The following is a 26,165-nucleotide window of genomic DNA, read 5'->3' as shown; positions in this document are numbered from 1 at the left end:
AAAAAGGTAACTTGTTAATTTAACGTTTATTTCTATGAGGAGGAGTAATTCTGAGGGGTCAAACAAAGAAATAATTTAAAAAAGTGACAAAAAAGTTATTTTTATAATGACGAGTTTTGCGGCTCCCAGGTTTTTTTTCTTCGGAAATGGGTCCAAGTGGCTCTTTTTGTCTTAAAGGTTGCAGACCCCTGCCCTAGTCCAATGACTGCACACCACTGCACACGAGTGGCGTGCCTATTAGTAGTGCAACAGTCTGAGCTTTTTCAATGCATTTAATTTCTTATTTTTATGTTATTCTGTGCTGGGGTTCATTAGAAGGGAGGGGGCTCCACCTCTTCCCCTTCCCTGTAATGTCTATGAGTATACTTGCATAGTGCAGCTCAGATGGCCAGCTCTGATATATGTATGAAAACTAGCCACCTGAGCTGCGCTTGATGGGGCCACCTCAGATGCCAAAATGTCTTGGATCCAAAATGGCACCTCCTACCCCACCAGGGAAGATCTGCATGAGACCTACAGGTATAGGGCAGTGTACAAATTTAATTAATGAATGAAGGAGGAGGAGAAGAAGAAACAAGGGTGAAGAAAGATAAACATCAATATTTATTATGGTTTTCGAATGGTTCCGGGAGTCTCGAAATTCTGTTCGAGAACCAAGGTATGACTGTATGTGTATTTTAAAATGTGAACAGTCACATAACACTTTTTAAAAATATTATTGATTTTAAATATAGATTTTACATTTTAATGCAAAACAAATATCCCCCTACCCTTCCTCCTACTCAGTTCCGGCCAATGTTTGACTTGAATGCTAAAACAATTTACTTTGGTTAAAACTATCTGTAATACCAACCTAGTTCCTTAAAAAAAACTTTCTTTATTTGGAATCAGACAGCGGGGTGGGTGACTGAATGTTTTTAGAAACCCTAAGGATCATGTTCTCCTGGCTGGACATTCAGAGTACTATACAGGCCAGTGTATAGTTTACAATGGAACGTAAGTGTGAGTCCTAGTGATTCAGACCAAAGGCCTGTCTAGTCCAACGGTGGCTATCCATTGTAAAATGGGCATACCTAGACATTGGTGAAGTGGCACCCACCAAGGCTGCAATCCCAGTGGGGCGTGAAAATCGTGCCACAGGTGAGTGTGCACACAGGCAGAAAGGGCCTGTGAATCTACATTTTCTCCTTCCAGCTTTAGCTGTGCCCAGCTTGGCCAGTGGCTGGAGCCACAGCCAAGGCTTCCCTATGGATCATCGCTCTCACCAGCTCCCTGCCTCAGGCAGCAGGAGGAGCAGGCATTTGTCTTCAGCATGGCCGTCTTGCAGTAATAGTGGCCCCCAACACATTACAGTAGCACCAGCATGAGTGAAGGAGGAAGAGGCGAAAGAAGGAAATCTGAGGAACTTGCCCTGCTGAAGTGAGAGAGTGATGGGAGGTGGGAAAGCCGGGTTGCTCTTTGCCCCTAGTAGAGATGGACAGACCAATGATAATACTTTATTATTTGTGCCCCAGCTATTCTGGGCTGCTTCCAACATATATAAAAACATAAAATATTAAACCTTAAAAAGCTTCCCTATACAGGGCTGCCTTTAGGTGTTTTCTAAAGGTTATAGTGTTACTCATCTCCTTGTCATCTGATGGGAGGACGTTCCACAGGGCAGGCACCATTACTGAGAAGCTCCTCCGACTGGTTCACTTCTCGCAGTGAGGGAACCGCCAGAAGCCCCTTGGTGTGTGACAGGGCTCTCTGGCACTGCTTTCAACACCTGTGAAAATGGAACCTCTCCCCACTCCAACCAGAAGTGTGCTCCCCCCCCCCGTGTGCAGTGGCTGGCTTTGGCTTAAAGCAGTGCCCTTTGCAATGCCAATATTTGGTGCCCTTCCACCTCTTGCCTTCTGCTGCTTGTCATTGTTGCAGCGTCTGCTATGTGCCCTCTCAGCTCAGCACCCAGTGCAGGCAAACTGGCTGTGCTTCCCTAAATCTGCCTCTGCTGTGTGTGTGTTTAAAAGTAAAGTGGAAAGATAAGAGACTCAGTCATCTGTGGATGCTCCCCCCCAATAATTTAGGAAGCATAGGGAACTGCCTTAAAGCTGGTTTGGTCATCCCTCCATCTAGTTCATTGTCACCTACACCGACTGGCAGCAGCTCTCGGGTTTGAAGGCAGGGGTCTCTCCCACCCCTACCAGGAGATGCCATTGGGGATTAAACCTGGGGCCTTCTACTTGCAACACAACTGTATTAGCACTGAGCTACAGCCCTCCAACTTGTGGGGCAGACTTTGGTATAGGTAGAGTTGAGCCCCTAACAGTGTGACCCTAGGCCAGGAGCTCCATTTCGTTCACCCCATAGTCAATTTGTTTGTTGGCTTCCACAGTTTCTCCCAGCTTTGCAGGCACCGATACAGCTCCTTGCAAAGGGCAGAAGGGAGCCTAGGTATACCTCTGAGAATGGGAGAAAGGTCAAGGTCAAGAACTTGCTCCATTGTGATGAGGTCATGAAGCTATCTTGTTAATTATAGTATCTTGCCCACCTGAAGACATGACTGAACAGGGGATACCTCAAATCTAAATAGTTAAATTGAGTTCCCTAGATCAAGGGAAGTAATAGTGCCACTGTATTCTGCTCTGGTCAGACCTCACCTGGAGTACTGTGTCCAGTTCTGGGCACCACAGTTCAAGAAGGACACTGACAAACTGGAACGTGTCCAGAGGAGGGCAACCAAAATGGTCAAAGGCCTGGAAACGATGCCTTATGAGGAACGGCTAAGGGAGCTGGGCATGTTTAGCCTGGAGAAGAGGAGGTTAAGGGGTGATATGATAGCCATGTTCAAATATATAAAAGGAGGTCACATAGAGGAGGGAGAAAGGTTGTTTTCTGCTGCTCCAGAGAAGCGGACACAGAGCAATGGATCCAAACTACAAGAAAGAAGATTCCACCTAAACATTACGAAGAACTTCCTGACAGTAAGAGCTGTTCGACAGTGGAATTTGCTGCCAAGGAGTGTGGTGGAGTCTCCTTCTTTGGAGGTCTTTAAGCAGAGGCTTGACAACCATATGTCAGGAGTGCTCTGATGGTGTTTCCTGCTTGGCAGGGGGTTGGACTCGATGGCCCTTGTGGTCTCTTCCAACTCTAGGATTCTATGATTCTATTCTATGATTCTATGAGTTGAAAACCAGCTGTGGTCCACACATTTAACAGTGAGGGGAACACAGCAAGGCACATTCACTGGTGAGGATTCCATGTTTAGTTCTTAGCTGAGCCAGGATGATGTTCTGCATGGTGTTTGTGGGATACATTTGATTGCATTTACTGTATTTGATTTGGTTTGGTTTGTGTTCTGCGTTGCGTTGGCTTCCCAGGAAGAGTTTGTGTGGATTGGGATGGCATATACACACTGCAACGATGAGTACTCTTCTATACCATTTCTGTAGGGAGTGTGCATGGCAGCCTCAGTGACTAAAGGGAAGAGATGTTCCTCAACAAGGGCTGCAAAAAGTGTTATTGCTGACTGACCATGCAATGGGTGGCAGGCACAGCTGTTCCAAGGAAAGGGAGGGACGTTGAAGAGGAAACCAAATATATCAGACCAGGTTTTGCTTGGTTGCTGAGGGATCTTTTCATGCCCTGATGTCTTACACTGTTCTTTCAGGTGAGTTCAAGCTCACGTAAACTTGAGCCTCTGCCATTGCATCTCTTGTACGCCCTCTACTTTCCTTGGAGTCACCTGCCTGTTTGCCTGCTTTTTAGGTTTCATGCATTATGACCCTTTTTGCCCATCATTCCAGAGCAGAGGCTATATCAGGATAGCAATGGAAGGGAAATCCTTTTTGTTTGCTGCTGCCATAGAAATGCTACCTTAGTGGTAAGGCTAGCTATGAAATATATTGAGGTGGGCTGGTATTTAATTGCTAACATAGTATTTTTGTTACCAGTGAAAAAGGAATCTTCTGACAGACAAATGTAGCATTGTTTATCCTAATTGTGCAAAATTGAAGTTGCTTAATACAGCAGGGTCATATGGAAGAATCACAGCATATCAGATACAGGCTTTAATTTTTGGCTAGATTTTTTAAAAATAAATGTTTAATAGCCTTTCATTTGGGCCTCTTTCACCTCAATCATCCACAAGATTCTTCATTAAATTCTTCTCAAAAAGGTTGATCAAGCATGTTGAGATTTTTGTCATTTATTGTGCTACCCTGTTGACTTAAGAGTATGATTGGAAAGATTGTGAAAGGAAGAGCTGAACATAGCAGGGAAGAACCGGGGTTTTAGGTTTCATGCATTATGTGTCTCCACTGGAGCTGTGGTTGTGGGGACAAATTGGGAAGAACTGTTCGTCTTCATCAAATTCATCTGCTTTGCTCTTTTTGCTTAATTTGCGATATTTGACTTCTTTCTTGTAACGGTGAGCAACATGCTTCATGTATTTCATCATCTTGGAGGTGTTGGCCACCAGCCTGTAGAGCGTTTTGTCCATGTTGTGGGTATATTCATCATTCACTTTGGTAGCAACTGGAAATGCAGGTGCTTGGACAATTGTCCTACAGGGCTGAGAAAAATGGAAAAACAGGGAGTAATACTTTGCATCAAAAGCAATTTACAAGTTAAATAGTGTTGCCATCTCTTTCACTGACTCTGCTGTTATGCCTTTTAAGAGGAATTTGATGTCTGAAATCCCTGTACTCCTGGTCTTAGATTGCTGTCCTGGATTTGACCCTGTGGCATAAAAAACACCTGCTACTCCTTTCCTTTGGCTTTATGGTAGTATGCTCATTGGTCTTTTATCTGCTGTTCTGTGAAAGCTGAGCTTATTAGATGGCAAGATCACTTGATTCTTTAACATATAGGTAGGTATAAGTAGGTAAAAGTATAAGTTAGGCACATATTTAGCGAGTTCACTGTAGTTAGAGTCCCAGGTGGTTCAGTTGTTCATAATTTAGTTTTTTGTGTACAAAGCACACATTGGGCACATCTACACACCAGACTATACATGGTTTTGTCCTTGCAAAGAATTAGCGAAATCACAGTTCTGTGAGTGCTAAGGATCTCTAACAGATTTGTCAGCTCAAACTACAACTCCCAGGATGCTGTGCAGGAAATTGATGTTAAATAAAACCAGTACATTTATAGTGTGGCTGTGCTCACCTTAGAAAGTGTTACTTAGAAAGTACCGTACTTCTGACTGGGATCAGCATTAAGACTCATGGTTTGTTTTTTTACATATATTTTTCTGTTAAATTAGAATCTGAGTTAAAGGTCAGAAATTAAAGCTAGGGAGCCAGACAATGTGCTAGTTGAGAATATCTTACCGTTGTGGGTTTCGCCAGTGTCAATTTCAGTTTCAGTTTGATGAACAGGTAGTGCACAACTAAACCACTCACTATGAGGAATGCTACTTTACAACCAGCATACACAACTTCTAGAGACTCTTTGGATAGTCCTAAGCCAGTAAAACAATGGCATACTTGACACATCGAATCACGAAAACAGTTAGATTGCTGTTTAGTCGCCAGTAGTTCCAGATCCTGTGGAGTCATTTCCCAAGCTACTCTCGTCCAAGCTGGTCGTTCACAAAAGCCAATAACATCTTGAAACAATAAGACTGTCCAAAGGAGAGAAACCTGACAAGGACCTTGAGAAAACATTCTGTGAAATTTTCAGCAAGAAATGTCTTCTGCTAATTGATGTTCCCTGTGTAGGAATCTTAGCAAATAACTGTTTAAGTTCATATTCATTGTCTAAAAAAAGACTTAAATAAATCAAATAAATCTTTCCATCATGACCAAGCTCTCAGCCTGAGCACTGGAGAGATTTGAATGCAGGCAATATAATCAACCCATCAGCTGGGGAAGGGTTCTGTGATGTCATAAAGGGGGATCCTGATCTTTATATATGAAAGCTTCTATGATGTCATTATGATTGCAAGATTTTTCTCAGTAGCACTTTTCTCAGTGCAAAGTATGGAGAGTTTATAAAACTGGGAATTTTCAAAAGCTTACTTTATATTTGTCAGATAATTCAGGTAGATAGATAGATAGATAGATTCTTTATTGTCATTACACACGTGCAACATTGCACAAGTGCAACGAAATTGGATGCCATCCCTTAAAAACAACAAAAGCAAAACAACAACAACAACCAACAAACCACATTCCAGCCACACCCACACCCATCAATCTCCCAGGTCACACTATCGAGTTACAGCATTCAAAAGGGCCACAGCTCTCGGGTAAAAACTGTTTTTCAGTCTATTTGTCCTTGACTTGATGTTTCTATATCTCCTGCCAGAAGGCAGTAGTGCAAACAGACTGTATCCCGGGTGAGATGAATCCTGCAGGATGTTGTTTGCTTTCCTAAGACAACGGGAACCGTACAATTCTTCCAAAGATGGGAGAGGTTGACCAATAATCCTTTGTGCTGTGGTTATGACCTTCTGGAGCACCTTCCTCTCCCTAGCTGTACAACTGGAGAACCAAGCACAAATACAGTATGTAAGAATGCTCTCTATGGAGCCTCGGTAGAAGGACACCAGCAGTCTCTCACTCAGATTGTTCTTCTTTAAAAGTCTGAGGAAATAAATTCTCTGCTGGGCCTTCTTCACCAGAGCAGTGGTATTTGCGCTCCAAGTCATGCCCTGATCGATAGTTACTCCCAAAAACCTGAATTCCGCCACCCTCTCCACCCGTTCCCCATTGATATGCAAGGGCTGAATGTCCGCCTTTTTTTTCCTGTAATCCACCACTAATTCCTTGGTCTTAGCCGTATTAAGAGCCAGATTGTTCTCTCCACACCAAACACAGAGCCGCTCCACCTCGTCCCGATAGGCGGACTCATCCCCTCCTGAAATGAGCCCTACCACCGTAGTGTCATCAGCAAACTTGATGATTTTGTTGCTGGAATAGGTGGCTGTACAGTCATACGTATAGAGAGCATAGAGCAGGGGACTCAACACACAACCCTGTGGTGAGCCGGTGTTAAGGCTAAGGGCTGTGGACATATGTGACCCTACTCTAACCCTCTGAGAACGTTCTGACAAAAAATCCAAAACCCAGAGACAGGTGGAGTTGGAGAGTCCAATCGCCTCTAGCTTGGACACCAGTCTATGGGGGAGGATAGTGTTAAAAGCTGAGCTAAAGTCCACAAACAGCAGCCTCACATAACTCCCCGGCTGCTCCAGATGGGACAGAGCAGCATGGAGAGTGGTGGTGATAGCGTCCTCTGTGGATCTATTTGCCCTGTATGCAAACTGGTAGTTGTCAAAAGTTGATGGAAGACAGGAAATAATATGACGGCGCATCAGTTTCTCAAAACACTTCATGATGATTGGAGTCAGTGCAACTGGTCTGTAGTCGTTCAAACTACTGATTGTGGATTTTTTAGGCAGAGGGACAATAGTTGACGACTTCAGGCAGGGTGGGACAATAGACTGGTGTAAGGACTTGTTGAAGATCTTAGTAAAGACCCTCGCCAGCTGATCCGCACAGCCCTTCAACACCTTTCCAGTGATGCCATCAGGTCCAGCCGCCTTCCTCGGATTCACCATCCTCAATACCTTTCTCACCTCATGCTCCTCTACCGTGAATGAGGGGCCCCTATGGGCTGGTGGCTGTAATACCGGCGTCTCAGGTGGCTCCTTCTCGAAGCGAGCAAAGAAGAGGTTAAGCTCCTCCGCCAGCAAAGGGTCACCGTCGACAGCACCAAGGTTAGGTTTGTAGTTGGTAATGTGCTGAATCCCCTGCCACATCTGTCTTGTGTTGTTGCTCCTTAAATTGTCCTCAATCCTCAGCCTATAATCCCGTTTTGCCTGTCGAATACCCCTCTTCAAGTTTGCTCTTGCCAAAAGGCATTATCACCTCCACCAATAGCCCTAATCCACCACTTGCCCCTTGAGTGCATTGAACTGTGATAATGCATCTTACCTGCCTGGATGGAGAGATAAGTATGTGGAAACCTCTAAATTTGAAATGACTTGAATATAGCCTGTTTTATAAAGGCAAAAGTCACATATGTTGCTTCACCCCAGTTTTGCTTCTGGCCATGTCTCATTGGTATGCAGCTCACAGAAGGTTGTCTCTGAGGGCATGTGGCCCTCCCAGTGGAAAAGGTCACCCACCCCAACTCAGAGGGAAGCCCGTAGGAGAAAGGAAGAATAGCTGTCCTGTCGTGCATCATTATCACCTGCCAAGATAGCCAGGTTATACTTTTGACTCTGGCAGTTGGGGGATTATAAAAAGGGACTGTTTCTTGGCATGAAAACCATGAAACAAATATATGTTTATCTTGAATGCTGTTGTGTCCTCAAATTTTCTGTTACTAAAGGGAATGTGCTAAACTTTGACACTATCAAATCCAAACTATGTAATATTTATTATTCATTCATTCGTTCATTCATATTTATATACTGCTTGATTGTAGAAAACCTCAGCGTCTCACATTATATGAGCACTATGGTAAGAGACTGGCAATTGACAACCAAAGGTACCTTTTAAAAAATGTGTGGATTTAGATGCTGACTGGTTCTTAGTTAATGGTCATTGTTACCTTTGACTATAGCTTTAGTACAGAAATATGAACACTTACCTAGGGCTTTTAATCTCTCTGTCTCTCTCTCTCTCTCTCTTTTAGAAGCCAAGCAGAATTTACGGAACTTGATCCTCCAAATCCAGACAACAATCACTGATCCTGAGAAAGTTCAGGGAAGGCTTAATAAAGAAGATAAGGTATAGTGGAGAATGCACAATATTTAAATACAACAATTATGGATCATAAATATGCGTTTTTGTGTGCTGCCCACCATGTTTTGAGATGTTCCAGTAGCAGTGATACCCAGGTTTTGGTTTTCATTGTTGTAGAGAGCATTGGAGACCTAGAGTGTTTTTGTAATATTTCCTTACTTACAACTTTGCAAGTAAAGCAGAGGCAAGCAACATGTACAGTGGTACCTCGGGTTACATACGCTTCAGGTTACATACACTTCAGGTTACAGACTCCGCTAACCCAGAAATAGTACCTCGGGTTAAGAACTTTGCTTCAGGATGAGAACAGAAATCGTGCTGTGGCGGCAGCGGGAGACCCCATTAGCTAAAGTGGTACCTCAGGTAAAGAACAGTTTCAGGTTAAGAACGGACCTCCGGAATGAATTAAGTTCTTAACCTGAGGTACCACTGTACAGCAGATGCCAGTGCCTGATTAGCTACAAGTGGTTGGTTAGTTTTTCTAGTTTCCCATATGACACACTCACTTTCCCCCCTCTGTGCAGAATATTTCTCTGAAGGCCTGTCAAGCCAAGTCAGATTGGCTTGAAAACACAAAAGAGGCTACTATGCAAGATTTTGTGGAGCAGAAACAGTTGCTGGAGGACATTATGCTTCCCATCTTCACAAAGTTGGCTACGCCCCGTGAGTACCAGAGCCCTGCTACTAAATGGAAATATTTTTCTTTGTATTTTTATTTCGGAGAATCTTTCTTATGGAGAAAGATGTGCCGATGTGCTACTGAGTATCTGCCTTGGAAACCCTGCACATTCCACAGGATGTGGAATTAGGTTGTGTCTCCCCATTAGGGAAAACTGCAGTACAAATGGGAGTTCTGGTCATCTGCAAGGTACCTAATTTGGCCACAATGACACTAACCTTTGTTATATCCCATTTGGATTACTGCAATGTGCTCTACGAGGGTCTGCCTTTGAAAAGTGCTTAGAAACTTCGACTGGCTCAAAGAGCTGCAGCCAGAATGCTGCCTGGGGCTGGTTATAGGGGGCAGACGACTCCCTTGATAGAACAGCTCCACTGGCTTCCTGTCTGTTTCCGGACACAATTCGAAGTGCTGGATATGACCTATAACTAGGAAAGGGCCTTCTCAGTGATTGCTCCTATACTTTGGAACTCCCTCCCTAGAGAAGCTAGACTGGCTCCCTCCATGTTGTTCTTCCGCCAGCTGGTAAATACCTTCTTGTTCTAGCAGGCTTTTGGAAACTGCTTTTAATGAAAGGGCTGATGTTGTGCTGTTTCTATCGTTAAGTATGTGTATGCTTTGAACAGATTTTATATATGTATATTGTTTTAATTTTATAATACAGTTGTAGAGTTGCTAGGGATCCCAAGGGTCATCTAGTCCAACCCCCTGCAATGTAGGAATCTCAACTAAAGTATCCATGACAGATGGCCATCCAATGTCTGCTTAAAAATCTTGAGGGAGACCATTCCACTGTTGAACAGCTCTTATTGTCAGAAAGTTTTTATTGATGTTTAGTTGGAATCTCCTTTCTTGTAAGTTGAAGCCATTGGTTTGAGTCCTACCCTACAGAGCAGGAGACAAGCTTGCTGCATCTTTAATGTGACAGCCTTTGAGATATTTGAAGATGGCTATCATCTCTTCTCATTCTCCACTTTTCCAGGCTAAACATACCCAGCTCCTTCAACCGTTCCTCTACGGCTTGATCATCTTGGTTGCCCTCCTCTGCACATGTTCCAGCTTGTCAACATCCTTCTTAAGATTGTGGTGCCCAGAACTGGACACAGTATTCCATGTGTGGTCTGACCAAGGCAGAACAGAGTGGTACTATTGTTTCTCCTGATCTGGACACTAGACTTCTGTTGATGCAGTCTAGAATAGCATTAGCTTTTTTTTGTTTCTGCATCACACTGTTGGCTCGTGTTAAGCTTGTGGTCTACCAGGACCACAATGTCTAATTTTAATTATTTATTTTAATAATTTTTAATTATTGTAGCATAGTTCATATTGGTAAATGCACACATTCACCACCTGTCAGAAGTTTGCTCTTTAATCTACTATGGAAGACATTGTACAGTTATAAGGAGGACCTTAAGGTCCATAAATAGTAACACCCTGGAGGTCCCAGGCCCTAAGGAAGTCAGATTAGCCTCAACTAGAGCCAGGGCCTTTTCAACACTGGCTCCGGCCTGGGGAATGCTCTGTCTCATGAGACCAGGGCCCTGCAGGATCTGATTTCTTTCTGCAGAGCCTGTAAGACAGAGTTGTTCCACCTGGCCTTTGGCTTGGAATCAACTTGATCCCCTACCCCCCTTTCCTTTTTCCTTTCTCTTTCTGTGATGGAACTCCTATTTGGGGACTTCCCTGGCTTTTTTCTGGCCCACTAGGACCAGTCTGGATAGTTGGCCTTGGTGATGACCTGACGTTTTCATCCCCCCAAAAGTTTTTGATTTGAGTTCCTACTGAAATGAGACTGCATTTGATGTTTTAATGTCGTATTTTAATCTTGTTTTTAAGTTGTATTTCAATCGTTTTTATACCTGGTGTCAGCTTTTTCTTCTTCTTCTTATGTGATAAGCATAATAAAATTATGCAGCTGAGCAATGTGAGCCCTGCCTTTTGGAATCTGCTTGCAACTTTTCTTCTTAGCAAGCCTGTAGGATCACTTTATTAGAATTAATGCCTTTCTACAAAATACTTTCTAGTCTCAAAGTTTTGTTGATTCTCTTCTCCTCTCCCACATTCAACTTTTTCTGATGAGAACCAGCAAAGGCGTGAGCTAGGGAATACTTAAAAGGCTCGGCCCCAGGAGCACATTGTTCCTGCTCATACAACTAATCTTCTTATGCAGCCCTTTTCAAATTGTAAAAAGTCATTAAATGCTCCAGGGCACTTTAAAAAAATCCAATAGCTGAAGTGTTTAAAGCAGAGGTAGGCATGATATAAGCCTTTCCCTTTCTGCAGCAGGTTTGACTACTTTATTACATTCCACTGCTTTTTGCAATATTTAAGCAGTAGATGCTCTTAGGAGTTGAAAGCACTCTTTGCTAGTAACAGCAGCATAGAGTAGAAAAGTCAGAGTGACTAAAAGCAAGACCAAATAATGCATTCAAGATGAAGTTTACAAAATACAGGTGCTCTAACAATTCATTTTTTTTTCAAAAAGGCATAGCGTGAACCAAGGGAAACTGAAGAAGGGGAAAAGTTTAAACAACACTCTTCCAGCAGTGCTGCTCTGATCAAAGATCAGGAAAACTTATAATAGATACGTCATATCACAGCTATTTAGGCCCTAATAGGAAATACAGGCACTGCTAATACTAAATATGGCACTTGAACCCCCAGGGGTTCATTAAATTTACAGTACCAAAACAGGTATGGAAAGTGGTCTTGGTGATGCTGCTAGCTCCAAAAGTGTTGCAAGGCAACTTGTACCCAAAATTTGCTGCAAAATTTAAGATGTTGTTTTCCAATGGTTTTCTACCAGGGTGTCGTGGCACCCTGGGGTGCCTTGAATGATGGCCAGGCGTGTTGTGGACAACACTGGCCTCTGTTCCTCTTTCTTTCCCTCCCTCCCTCCCTCCAGACCCTCTCACCTCTACCTTCCAAAGGCTTGTATGGCTGTTTGTGGCAGCAGCACTGGCTACAAGCTCCCCAGGTGAATGGTGCCTCTGGGGCTTGGCCAGGGGTGCTGGTTGCCAGGAGCTGAGTAAGCAAGCAAGTGGGTGAGGGCGGCCGGCCAGCCAGACCACCAGCCTTTGCTGTTGGAAATGGGCAGACAAGCGAGAGGTAGGGTACGCAGGCACCATGATGCCCTTTCTTGTGCTTGCTGTGTGCATTTCATGCCTGGCAGCTGAGAGCTCAGTGCCAAAGGGGAGCCTTTCTGCCATGCAGGACTGGTGGTGCCCGCTGCTGCCACCCAAGGTGTGTAAGGTGCTGGCCTCATATTCACCTTTGGCTCTTCTCCACTGGGCTGCTAAGGCTGGGGGCACCCTCTTTTCAGGCCCCTGTGGGGCAGTGTGAGGAGACAGCTCTCTTTGGGTTGGGGAGGGCGGCTCAGAGACTGGGGCAGCAGCAGCGGCTGCCTGGACGGCTCCTACGGAGAGGAGGCTGAGGGAACACTCCACAAGGGAGGGCATTCAAAAAGGGGCGAGGGGTTGCTGGCTCTGCAGGCAACGCGTGACATAACTGGGCTTCTGAGGCTCAGAGCACTTTTACTCACAGGGGAGCTGCAGAGAATGTAGTTGGTCAAGGGAGCCGTGGACTCAAAAAGGTTGAAAACCTCAGTTTCTCATGAACAGATGCCAGCAGAATGAAAAAAACTGGTGGAGTATGACTGTGGTCCATTATGATGAGGGGCATGTTTATCAATATTTTATAGAAACCTCTAGCAACCTAACCTGTGGCCCTCCAAATGTTGATGGACTACAGTTCTCTTTGGCCAGGCTGACTGGGATTGATGGGAGTCCAGGAACATAGTGGAGGGCCAGTTTTGCCACCCCTGCTCTACAGTCATGTTTCCATTCTAGCACTGTTATACTAGTTAGGCCTAAACAGATTATTTGAGGGGGATTCCCAGTTTATATTAGCTGATCCAAATAGAGACCTTGTATGCTGCACAATTTGTATTTCAAAAATGCATGATTTTATATATTACAGAATTAGTGGATAGCAGACAACACATTTTAATAGCTAGTTTTATTTCCTGAATAAGAGGAATAAAAAAAAAAGGTTGAAAGTCTTTTTGGTATAGCCATCAATCCAATGTAACCAATACAGACTAGGTGGTTAATACAAGCCTTTCCAGATTAGGCATTTGATTAGTAGAACAAATTAATTTGAAATAAAGGCCCAGGAAAACTGCAACAAGCTTCAGCTGTGCAAACAATCTAGTCACAATCATTTCTAGTGAACTGTGCTCAAGAACCCTACCTCATTTGACCCCACAGCCTGTACAGTGGTTAGCTGAACAGTTTTATTTTGAGATTTTCTGCACATAGCAGCACGAGAGATTGTTTGCCCACTTACTAAAATTTTCAGTGACAAAGAAATAATCTGTTATCTGAAAAGTGTGTTTATACATGGCTAAAGAGCAGAAAATTGATTATTCATTTAAAATAAACCCATGACAACTGATCACATGTCTGAACAGATCAACCCCGTGATGACTAGCTGGGACTCAGTCACTCTGCTAAATATTGTGTGCTTGGCAAATCTACTTCCACACAAAATAGTTAATGCAGCTTTTCCTACAGAGCCCCTGTGATCAGCATTCTGGTTTGTTCGATCTCTCTTCACAGTTGCTATTGAGGCTGAGGGGTGTAACGCAGGTATTTCTTTCCTGATGGAAGTTCTTTGGTGCAAACTCCTCCTGGAAAGAGCTTGTCAGCCTCTTCTTCTGGTACACTTGGAATCACCATGACCTGGTCCCCAGGCTCATGAGGAAAGAAGGAGGGAGACTTTTAGTAAGAAGTGCCATACTTAAGAGAGCTGCAGACCCTCTGATCCTCCAGTTCTGTCAGTGAAGACCAGAACCTTCGGTCTGCTGAAGCTTATTGCATTTGTGAAAAACACACCGATCCTCTTACATAGAAGCTTTCACTGAAGTTGGAATATATATTCAGTTTCCCACATGGATATTCCCCAATGCATATGTAATATGCAAACAGACAAACCCTACTTAGCATATTGGCCCGAATATAAGCCACACCCACAAATAAGCCGGGCCTTTAAAATTCAATGATTCTTTGTGGGTGCAGCCCACCTCCCGGCTCTACCGCCCTAAACGGGGGGGGGGGGGCAGCCGGCGCCAGTTCCGACTGTGCTGCGTGCCCACCTCCCGACACTACTGCCCCCAACACTGCCTCCCCAAGCAGGCTTGGGAGTCGTGGGCAGGTGGTGCACCATTGCCTACGCTCCCAGGCTGCTTCCCCTTTGTTTTGACAGATCAGGGGAGGCTTGGGAGTCGTGGGCGTCACGCTGTTGTCCCACACCCCAGATGGCCCTCCTGGGCAGCTGTTTCAGAAGCAATATCATAAGGTTGTGAATATAAGCCGCACTTTAACTTTTCCAGATTGGGATTTGGGGGAAAAGTGTGGCTTATATTCGGGCCAATACAGTACTACATATAAATGCCAACTGTATGAGGTTGCACAAATTGCAGGAGCCAGTTTCAGTCAAGCAATGAAAATCTCACACACACATTATCAGTTCAAGGCGAAGTTGGTCTTTTAAAAGGATGTTATTTAAGTATCTGTGTGCCCTAAGGGAAGGCAAAAGACCATACGTCAATGGCCAGAGACAGTTTCATCTTTCTTTCATTTTTGTACTGCATTATATACTGTCTTTCTGTGAAGCCACTAAAGGCAGTGTACAATCTAAACTATGTGAACCACCTTTAATGCCTTGTTAGAATGGAGGTATATAAATGTAGTGAATAAACCAAGCTGCATTCCTAGGCACGCTTACCTAGTAAACCTGCATAAGATTGTGCTGTAAATAATGTTCAATACCACACTTTCATAATGTACAATAAAATCTATATAGTCCCAGAACCCACAGTTGGAAATTGGTCAATTTAGTTATCAAACTGTTACCGTATTTTTCGCCCCATAGGACGCACTTTTCCCCCTCCAAAAATGAAGGGGAAATGTGTGTGCGTCCTATGGGGCGAATGCAGGCTTTCGCTGAAGCCTGGAGAGTGAGAGGGGTCGGTGCGCAGAAGTTCCCGCGGGCTCACAAGGCTTGCGGGCAGCAGCCTGCAGCCTGAAGCACGGGGCGCCCTCCGGAGGGTTCCCCGTGCTTCGGCCGGGTGTCCACAAGGCTTGGGGCTGCAGCCGCGGCTGGGGGGGAAATAAATTTTTTTTATTCATTTCCCCCCCAAAAAAACAAGGTGCGTCCTATGGGCCGGTGCGCCCTATAGGACGAAAAATACGGTAATTTGAACAGCTTATGCTGACACGGTAAATCAGGAACTGTAATTTACAGCCACAGGGATAGTGGAATATGTATCAAGAGCCAGAAGGGGAAATAGAGCAGCAGGGTTCAGAAGTCCCACTGTCTGATTACTAAAGACAATGCCTTGGTGACTCAATTCAAGCTTTCAGATCTGCTGATCTGTTCAGAAACCAAAAGGAGTAAGTGGCCCTCCTTCAGCAAATTATTTAGGTCAATAATAATGGTATCATTGGGACTCCCGGGGTAAGTTGCTCTAGCTAACTGAATAAAAGTAACAACATATTCAAGCTTACTGCGCTGTTCCCCAGTTAGTTTATCCTAATTGAACTGGATGCAACTTCCCCTTCCCAGAAGACAGAAGCTGAATTTAGACTCACATATGTAACAGGGTAGGGACGCGGGTGGCACTGTGGGTAAAACCTCAGCGCCTAGGACTTGCCGATCGCATGGTCGGCGGTTCGAATCCCCGCGGCGGGGTGCGCTCCCGTCGTTCGGTCCCAGCGCCTGCCAACCTAGCAGTTCGAAAGCACCCCCGGGTGCAAGTAGATAAATAGGGACCGCTTACCAGCAGGAAGATAAACAGCGTTCCGTGTGCTGCGCTGGCTCACCAGATGCAGCTTGTCACGCTGGCCACGTGACCTGGAAGTGTCTGCGAACAGCGCTGGCTCCCGGCCTATAGAGTGAGATGAGCGCACAACCCTAGAGTCTGTCAAGACTGGCCCGTACGGGCAGGGGTACCTTTACCTGTACCTTTATGTAGCAGGGTACTGCTATCTGACAGTGTGAGGAAACTTCAGAATTTAATGTTAACAAAGTATAGTTACCTTCCAATCAACTGGGGTAGCAACCTTCTTAGCAGCTGTTAGCTGTAGGGAATCAACCACTCTCAGAATCTCATCAAAGTTTCTGCCAGTGGTTGCTGGGTAGAGGATAGAGAGTTTGAGTTTCTTGTCCGGGCCAAAGACAAATACCTATAAAAGCAAAGCCACAGAATGAGAACCTGAAAATCATGCCAGATGAGCTATTCTTTTACAACTCATCCCTCACATTCACTCCTTTTCAAAAATATTTTGGAACTATAGTTGTCTGTAGTAGAAAGGACTACTTTACAGGAAGTGTTCTCATCTGACTTCTGGCATACAATGATCTGACTAATATTTCTGCCCTGAATTTGTAGTCCTAAACAGGCAAAAGTAATAAAATTTATTTACTGGTAAAACTGGGAAGATTTCAAAAGAATTTCGAATATCTCTGAAGGTTAGCAGCTTTTCCCAACAAGGTAACTGATCTAAAAGACAGGAATAATACTACCCTAGGAAGGGATCACCCTTCTTTATTGGTAACTTTGGAATTTAGAGAAAGTACTTTGGTGAGTGTGAGTCACAAAATGACCGTCAATTCTAAAAAAGCAGAAGATAGTGTGGCTATGACCCCACCAACATTTTTTTCCAGATGGGAACATTGGGGATTAAATCATTCTCCAGTGTTCCAAATCCAGTCAGTTTTGCTGTCCCAAAATAGTCTGTCCCTGGTGTCCAGCTGTTGGTGTGAGAAAGTGTGAGTTAATGAGAATGAATATGAGTGTGTATGTGCATGAGCATGTGTTTGAATTAACAGCCCAAGGCACTGCCAGCCACATCAACTGGCTTCTGGCCCCCAAGGAGAGAGGGCTGTTGCACTCAGGTCTCGCTTCCAGCCTTCCTGCAGGCATCTCATTGGCCACTGTGAGAACAGGATACTGGACTAGAGGGGTCACTAGCCTGATCCAGCAGCTCTTCTTAGGTTCCTAAGCACCCACCCATCATCACACGTGGCCCTTGGGGGCAAAAAGTTTGTCCATCCCATAATACAAAGAATGAAAAGCTAATTGCAGCCTGCAGTGTTAGAGGCCCTCAATACTTACCACACGGGCAGTCAGAGGAATACCATCCTTGTCTCTCTCATCTGGGTCTAGCATGCCCAGCTGGACTGCAAGCTCCCGTTTTGAGTCAGCAATTATGGGAAAGGGGAGCTGCTCTTTGGCCTCATCTCCATTGTAGGCATTGATGTCCTACAGGGGAGAAAATTGTTAGTGTTGTGTCACTGGTACAAAAGAACATAGGAAAGACGACAAGTGGTATTCACATGACTCGTATTCCTGGTATACAGCGGTATCTTTAAAAAGCAATCCAGGAAGAGGGGTTCAAGGCTTCTTGCCAACAAACTAGTCTTCTGTCTTTAAACAGCATTTTCTTTACAGAGAAATCCACAGTTCAGACCTATGCACATCTGCTTGGTTCCATTTAGTTTAATTGCACTTTTTACCAGGTTTTAAGCCTGTATAGGATTGAAGCCTCGGTCAAGTGAAGCTGTCCCTGAAATCTGAAGTGGTCTACAGCCCAAGCCCAGGCTTACCATCTCAGTGAGAACTAGGCCTTACATGTAAGTTCCATGGAATTATCTGACACGTTCAGCCTAACCCTACGCATGGTAACTTAGAAATTAGGTATGTCACTCAAGCAAAGCACACGTTGTCCGCCTGTTTGAGAACAGGGCTAAAATATTTCATTGTTGATGCAGGTGTGCAAGACTCCGTCAACAAAAAAATGGGGACTCCTTTAGGTAAGTGACACTGCAAACTACAACTAGAGTCACAGATAATCATGATTACCAATCTCATTCAGCCCAACAGTAAGTATTTGACACTACGTTGCTAATGATCAATCTGTTTGTAAGACGTATTCTAGAGGGCTTTGGCGATAGCAGCACGTTTACCACTACAGAAACTGTAGTGGTGTAGAAACTGTTAAAACTTTTTTCAAATATTATACAAATAAGATTCTATAAGCCTCCTCTCAAGTGAGAGTGCAGGCTGACTCACAGGCTGCATGGGAGAAAGGCCACAAGCTGAGTGCAGTTGCACTAAGGAACTAGCCATAAAGCATGTCACACATAAAGAGTGGAGGGAACTGGCAGAGAAGGCAGTAGCAAAGTTATGACAAAGAAATTATTGGCAAAGATATGACAAAGAAGTAACTAAGAAGTTTAATCATCATCATCAACAGGAGGCCTAAAAGTGTAACATACTATACCGTATTTTTTGCCCTATAGGACTCACTTTTTCCCCTCCAAAGATGAAGGGGAAATGTGTGTGCGTCCTATGGGGCGAATGCAGGCTCCTTGGCTTCAGCGATAGCAACGCGAAGCCTCCGAAGCCTGCGCTCCGGAGGCTTCGCGTTGCTTTCGCTGAAGCCAGGAGAGTCTGTTCTTTGAGGCTGGCGGTGGGGGAAAGCAGCACTTCCCCCTATCGCCAGCCCCAGAGGATTGGGGGGCAGCGGGAAGGCACGTGACGCCTTCCCGCTACTCTCCGACCCGGCTTTGAGGCTGGCGGTGGGGGAAAGCAGTGCTTCCCCCCATCGCCAGCCCCACAATCAGGGTCGAAAAACCCGCAGGAGCCGCACGCTCTTTAAAGGGTGCACGGCTTCTGTGGGCTTTTCCCCGAGGGAGAAGGGACTGACTGGCGAATTCCCCCGCCTCGTAGAAAAGCCTGCAGGATGCCGCACACCCTTTAAAGAGCGCGCCGCTCTTGGGGGCTTTTCCTTGAGTAGGGAGAAGGGACTGACTGGCTGTTTCAGTCCCTTCTCCCTCCTGGTCGAAAAGCCCGTAGGAGTCGCGCACGGCTCCTGTGGGCTTTTGCGGGAGGTGGGGGAATTCCGCCACCTCCCGCAAAAGCAGGGAGAAGGTCTTGGAGTAGCGCACAGGCTGCGCGCAGCCTGTCCGCTGCTCCCAGAGCTGCGGGGGTGTGTGTGTGTCCTATTTTTTTCCTTGATTTTCCCCCCTGAAACCTAGGTGTGCCCTATGGGCCGGTGCGCCCTATAGGGCGAAAAATACGGCATATTATTTAGAATAATCTAATACTGCTTTCCCCCATTTGCCTGAACTTTATGCATAAAGCTTAAGGTGGAAGACACACCAAAAGAAGAACCTTTGATTTGAGTAACTCCTTTGAGGTGTCCTGCAAGTTCCCAGGACACATTAGTGATCTGCAAGTGAACTTAAGTGATATGTTCTAGACTAGAGAATCTTGCAGTCAACCTAGAGTCAGTCTTGAAGTCAGCATGGAGTGCAAATGAAATCAAAGGCTTCATTTCCAAGTGTTAACCTTTCTTTGAAACTTAATTCTACACAAAACTAATATATATGCATTTTTTCCTCAGCAGAACATTAAAAAGTTTCAGTCAACACAGATGGCATCTTGATGTTCAACTGAAGTCCCAACACAAATTCTACTATTCACCTAGCTACAATGTCTTCTGAAGACAGGCAACCTTTGTTCATTCTTCTTTCTCAGATATAAAATGTGACATAACTTTTATTTTTCTCCTTATATTCAACCACCAGATGTCCATACTCTCTAGAGAAACACTTGCTTTTTGTTTTAATAGGACCAACTAGTCACAAATAAACTTTCAAATACTTCCTCACTACTTTGGCTTTTAAGTTGAACCTAATAAAAGAGTCATGATACTGCTACGATTTCTTTTTAACAGACCAGAATTAGTTTTCACCTTTGACAACTAGTGAAATGGCACAATTCCATTTTAAATATAACTGCCATGTATTGGGAGCAATATTCAATTTGTTATTACTGCCCTGGATCCAAGACAAAATAGAACAGTTCCATATATTTCTAATAAAATATATTCTCAAGTTTATACAATCTTATTTTGCATTTGCTTTATATGTAACATACTTCATTATCTAGAGAAAGTGTCAAGCAGAGCCTTGGAAGGAGAACATATTTGCCTAACAAAGAGTTCTGTCCTGAAATAACTCTCTCCACCACATAATATGGCTTCACAACAGCCTTTCCCTTGTGCTCTCAGACAACTGACTGGTTTGACAGGGTGGCAATACAAGCTAGTTGGCACCGCATTTAAAAGAGCATGTTGGACAACTTGGCAAGGGACACTTCCTGGTATATTTGTGACTAGACTTTAATCATTTTACACATCCCAAACTGAGGCAGATAGATCCTTCTAAGTAAAAGGGCAGTTAATTCCTCAAAGTCAATTTAAGCTGAAAGTTTTCTTTTAAGAAGAAGTAATATGCAAAAAAATTCAAAACAAACCCATTGTTAATTGTTTTCAATTCCACAGTAAAGTCCAAATATAGTGTAGAGACTGGTTTTGAACAGAACAGCAACAATTTATACTATAGAATAGTATTCATAGATTACTAAACAATAAAATCAACTTTGTGCTATTCTTGAGTTTTATGAAGCTACTGTCTATCTGATAGTTCTTGTTTCGGAACCATATTATACAAGGAACATCACTATTATTGTCACAGAATAGTCCATGTGTCAGATCAGCAAAGTTATTAGTATAGCAGCATATAACAGCTTTAGTGTTGGATATACTTTTGATATGGATATACTTTTGATATGGGACGCGGGTGGCGCTGTGGGTAAAACCTCAGCGCCTAGGACTTGCCGATCGTCAGGTTGGCGGTTCGAATCCCTGTGGCAGGGTGTGCTCCCATTCCTCGGTCCCAGTGCCTGCCAACCTAGCAGTTCGAAAGCACGTCAAAGTGCAAGTAGATAAATAGGGACCGCTTACTAGCAGGAAGGTAAACGGCGTTTCCGTGTGCTGCGCTGGCTCGCCAGATGCAGCTTGCCACACTGGCCACGTGACCCGGAAGTGTCTTTGGACAGCGCTGGCCCCCGGCCTCTTAAGCGAGATGGGCGCGCAACCCCAGAGTCGGACACGACTGGCCCGTACAGGCAGGGGTACCTTTACCTCTATACTTTTGATACAATATTGCCTCTACATTTAGTGATACACTCTGGCACATCTGCCAGGATTTTGGGAGCTTTTACTTTCAACTTACATTAACTGCAGCTTGTCACAACATCCAAACAGAAACGAACTGCAGTTATTCTTAATTACGATTAATGGAAACAAACCAATTTCAAATCATGGTTTACAAACCTGGTTTGTTTCAAAAGGCCATAATTTGGTTCAGCCACCATTTAGGATTCAGTTGTAATGCTAAACTCTGGTTAAACTGATGCAGAAGCCAGTGGCGGAGCTTCATGCTCTGGCACTGGGGGGCGGAGGGCAGGCAGGGGCGGGGCTGGCGCACGTCCTGGGGGCGTGGTATGCCGCCCATAGGGGCGTGGAGCCCAGCGCACGGGGCAGACCCCGCCGGGATCACGCTGCCGGGGGCGGTGCACTCACCCCCCCACGCCTCTTCCTCCACCAGTGGCAGAAGCTTCTCTTCTTAGATATACTTCAGAGAAGGATGGGAGGGTGGGGTGTGTAAGTCCTTGTGTGAGCCAAGCCTGCAAGTCCTACACTTCTTCAGTTGACTGGTGCTATTATTTATCTCCATAATACCTTGCTCCAACAGAGATGGTCTTTGACATCATCAATAGAGAGGGCTATCATTTTAATGTTACGCTTTGCAAACTCTGGTGCCAGCTTTGCTGCTCTGCCAAGCTCTGTTGTACACACTGGTGTAAAATCTCGTGGATGAGAGAACAGGATGCCCCATCTGAAAACAAAACAACATGGCATTGTCTTGATGGGTAGGGTAACACTGAAATCAAGTTGTGCAAAGCTTATTTAAGACCTCCTAATCAGACCAAACAATTCAAGTTTCTTTTTCCTGTTAGTTAAAACTAAGCAGATTTCCTTTTTAGACTCCCTACTCTCTTTTTGTTATATTTACTTTGACATCCATTCCCTTCAGCAGCAGCAGGAGTTTCATTCTTCATTGGAGTTTTCAGTCTCCATGACTCCATGACCTTCTTAACTGAAGCATCACACAGTTGACACTCCACTGACGGCTAATACTACCTCCACCCCTCAGAACTGGTCTCCCTGCCTTGTAAGTCTTTCAGGGAGCCTCATACACCATAGCTTTCCACCATAGTACACAGCCTGCCAACATTATTTGATTAAAATGACAGCTCCTGTTTGATAAGGTATCCTGAGTCAGCAATGCTTTTGTATAGTACAAATTGTATAGTACAAACAATTTGAATAAGTACTGGCACTGTCATTTTAGGCAGCTTAGCACATTACTGCTATGGGTGCAAACCTCACTGTAAACTGCTTCCCCCTTTGCTACATTAAGGTGATATTAAAGTCACCGAGTGTCGTGAAATATATACCCTACTCTACACCCTACTCCTCCAGGAGGCACACACTTTTTAGACAATATGCCTCAGAATTCTAAGAGGAAATAAATGCACGCTTACCACATAGATATATAACTCAAAAGGAGTGACCACTCAGAAGGTGTTTTGGAGAAGTCCCAGAGCTACTGAAATTGTGTCTAACTAGGATTTCTGTCCCACTTCTAGCAGATATTAAGCTTACTCAGCAGATGGTAATTTGTCAAGGTTCCATTAACAGAATGGGATAACCAGTAATTAAGGATTTTCATGTCTTCCCAGATTCTGCCCCCTACTTTCTTTTTTAAAAACAAAGCCTAGGAACACTAAAAAGCAACTTTGATTACTTGGCTTCATGAGACATTCCACAGTTGGTGTCTTAATACTTGGGTAAGTTCTGCTTCCTTTTGCAAGAAAGCATGTTACTCCAATGATGTCTTCCCTTTATGATGGCTGCCCTGAGAACTGGTTGTGAGGGAGAGCTGGGGAAAGAACTGAGAAAGTTGCTTCAGGATGCGTCAGTAAGTCTAACACGTAGGCCTTAGCCATGGGAGAAGAGAAGCACCTTCCTGTTATCCTAGAAGCAGGAAGCTCTCGGAGTCGGTTAGGTGTACTTTGGAACCCTGAAATATCAGGTTTGGTTTCGACATGCATTTTACAACAATATTGCCCTGACAGGTCGTTTAGAATTACTGCAGAGCGTACAAAGCCAAATTAAAAAGCGAACTATGCAGCCCATTCATAACGCTTCTCTAGATTTCAGTGGATATAGTAAGCATTTTATTTGCCCTGTAGCCAAGTAACATCTTCTGCCAGGCCATCTTGGCCAACACCTTCCTGTTGCAAAGGTTCATTCTCTAGTCAAACATTACACTCAGCCTCAATAAGTGGCGTCAAGCACCATAAATTTACCCTTTGGTCTCCTGACTATCACAACTGTGTGTTAGCACACTGCATTGGAGATGAATTTTATTGTTTAAACTCTGGAACTGCAGTGTCATTCCTCAACTATAAAGAAAGCAAATATTTACTGAGTCAGTTAGCAATGCAATTTAAGATATACAAGTTAAACAATGAATTTAGAAACATATTTCTGCATCTTTTAAAATAGCTGTTTCTGTTGTTTGCTGCCCACATGAAAAAGTTCCAGCACACAGTGTTCTCAAGCTTGGTTTTAGCAGTGGTTGGGGTACTTTCCCAAAGTCACTGTGTGATCTCTAGTACAACTAAATAAGAATAACACATTTGAACTAAAGAGATAATACTGAGTGCAGCATATTTTTATATCAATTATGAGCAAGAAGCCTATTGCTGCTATTTGAAATATGGTATGTGTATGTAAACTTTTTGTGCTTTTTTGTATTGAAGCAGTATAGATACTATTTGAATATACTCCCTGAATTTTTAAAGAGCACTGCATAATTTCTCTTGCCTAACCTATCAAGTTTAAAGTGAACAAGGAGGTTGAAAAAATATTCTTGAAGATGGAAACCTGCCCAAATCATAAGCACTTTATGGAATCCTAAGGACTATTTAGCATTTGTTGTTGTTGTTGTTTAGTTGTTTAGTTGTCTCCGACTCTTCGTGACCCCATGGACCAGAGAACGCCAGGCACCTCTGTCCTCCACTGCCTCCCGCAGTTTGGTCAAACTCATGCTGGTAACCTCGAAAACACTATCCAACCATCTCGTCCTCTGTCGCCCCCTTCTCCTTGTGCCCTCCATCTTTCCCAACATCAGGGTCTTCTCCAGGGAGTCTTCTCTTCTCATGAGGTGGCCAAAGTACTGGAGCCTCAGCTTCACAATCTGTCCTTCCAGTGAGCACTCAGGGCTGATTTCCTTCAGAATGGAGAGGTTTGATCTTCTTGCAGTCCATGGGACTCTCAAGAGTCTCCTCCAGCACCAGAATTCAAAAGCATCAATTCTTCAGGGATCAGCCTTCTTTATGGTCCAGCTCTCACTTCCATACATGACTACTGGGAAAACCATAGCTTTAACTATACGGACCTTTGTTGGCAAGGTGATGTCTCCACTTCTCAAGATGCTGTCTAGGCCTGTCATTGCCCTTCTCCCAAGAAGCAGGCGTCTTTTAATTTCGTGACTGCTGTCACCATCTGCAGTGATCATGGAGCCCAAGAAAGTAAAATCTCTCACTGCCTCCATTTCTTCCCCTTCTATTTGCCAGGAGGTGGCAAATATTTAGCATATTTAAGACCAAATAGTGTGCTCTATGACTATGCCACAGGATTGTATTACAGTGCTTAACATACCATTGATGGGTAACATTTTTGAAATGCCACTCATGTACTGCATTTCAAATACAGCACTGGAATCTCACTTATCTTCTTACAGTCACTGGGCATGGAGGCATTGTAAAAGGAATACGACTTACCAATGCCAAAGGTCTCAAAGAACAGTTAACTAGGAGTCCTGGTTTGGAGGACACACCAAGCCCAACCCTGGTTTAGTTTAGTGCAGTGTAGTAGCAAAAAGCTACAGGAATGTGCGGAGCAGCTTGCAAGCCCTCCCTTCAGAGCCCTTGCACTAAGCCAAAGGTTGGCTCCACATCTTGCCCTACACCTCGAAGCTACCAGCATGAGTTTGACCAAACTGCGGGAGGCAGGGGAAGACAGGAGTGCCTGGCGTGCTCTGGTCCAGGGGGTCACGAAGAGGCGGACACGACTAAACAACAAGAATATATTTGTTTACTTACTACAACAACTATTTGCACCCCACCTGTTAGGATATTAATTCTTTCAAGGCAGCATACTAGTAAAGTCAGAATGCGTTAAGAAAAACGCAAGAGAGTAACAGAAGAAGCTTAAGGCATTGGGCCATTCCCCAAGAAGGCGATCGGGGAGGGGGGGGGAGCAGCCTCGTCTTCCTCGCCAGCCTCCTCGCCAGTTGCAAAAAAGGGAAAAGGGGGGGTCATTCAAGCACGTTCCAGTGCGCGGCTCCCCGCCCAGAGAATCCCGGGAACTGTAGTCCGAGGGGGCGGAGAAGCGCCGCTCTGCGGTGCCGCGAACACAGCGCCCAGGATTGTTTGGGGAGGGGGCAGCAGCCAGGTGCCTGAGCTCGGGGCCCCGCGGCGTTTCCTCCTGGCGCAGCCCGCCAGCCCCTCGGCCCGGAAAGCGGAGCGAGCCGGGAGCTGCGCAGCGCCAGTGGTGCTACTCACGAGTTTCCCAGGAAGTCGTGGAAGCGGAGGGGGCCGTGCGTGGTGTCGGCGTGGAAGTTGGGCGCCTCGTCGCCCAGCAGCAGGCCCGGCATGGAGGCGGCGAGAAGGGCGGCGAGGGGCGAGCGGCGGCTCA

The 26,165-nt window shown here is 44.7% G+C and overlaps 3 protein-coding genes across 7 annotated transcripts in view; 1 reads left to right on the top strand and 2 right to left on the bottom strand.

Moving 5' to 3' along the window:
- Positions 1-20,395, top strand: part of ANKRD45 (ankyrin repeat domain 45) — a 26,209-nt gene extending 5,814 nt beyond the window's left edge. For 3 of the 4 annotated variants that reach the window (XM_053391220.1, XM_053391223.1, XM_053391222.1), the window contains exons 4-7: positions 8,632-8,726; positions 9,266-9,404; positions 18,256-18,297; positions 19,893-20,395. In XM_053391220.1, coding sequence (XP_053247195.1) covers positions 8,632-8,726; positions 9,266-9,404; positions 18,256-18,297; positions 19,893-19,903 — 287 coding nt within the window. In that variant the 3' untranslated portion in view covers positions 19,904-20,395. The remainder of the gene's footprint in view (positions 1-8,631; positions 8,727-9,265; positions 9,405-18,255; positions 18,298-19,892) is intronic. The other variant, XM_053391221.1, reaches the window with a different exon arrangement.
- TEX50 (testis expressed 50) lies at positions 4,040-5,840 on the bottom strand. Its single transcript, XM_053391226.1, has 2 exons — positions 5,316-5,840; positions 4,040-4,555 (listed from the first exon to the last, which is right to left on the bottom strand). Exons 1-2 carry the CDS (start codon positions 5,649-5,651, stop codon positions 4,289-4,291), a joined length of 603 nt encoding a protein of 200 aa, XP_053247201.1. The 5' UTR covers positions 5,652-5,840; the 3' UTR covers positions 4,040-4,288.
- PRDX6 (peroxiredoxin 6) lies at positions 13,419-26,165 on the bottom strand. Of its 2 annotated transcripts, none has more exons than XM_053391224.1 (5): positions 26,033-26,165; positions 22,077-22,233; positions 17,600-17,746; positions 16,521-16,667; positions 13,419-14,174 (listed from the first exon to the last, which is right to left on the bottom strand). In XM_053391224.1, the coding sequence occupies exons 1-5, from the start codon at positions 26,122-26,124 to the stop codon at positions 14,043-14,045; spliced, it is 675 nt and encodes a 224-aa protein (XP_053247199.1). In that variant the 5' UTR covers positions 26,125-26,165; the 3' UTR covers positions 13,419-14,042. The 2 variants fall into 2 exon arrangements, with proteins under 2 accessions (XP_053247199.1, XP_053247200.1); XM_053391225.1 differs by lacking the exon at positions 26,033-26,165 and adding an exon at positions 23,771-23,874.

The sequence above is a fragment of the Podarcis raffonei genome, chromosome 6 (assembly GCF_027172205.1).
Source record: "Podarcis raffonei isolate rPodRaf1 chromosome 6, rPodRaf1.pri, whole genome shotgun sequence".
Taxonomy (NCBI): Eukaryota; Metazoa; Chordata; class Lepidosauria; order Squamata; family Lacertidae; genus Podarcis; species Podarcis raffonei.
Note: the sequence above shows the minus strand (reverse complement) of the source record. Positions and strands in the feature narration are given on the sequence as shown.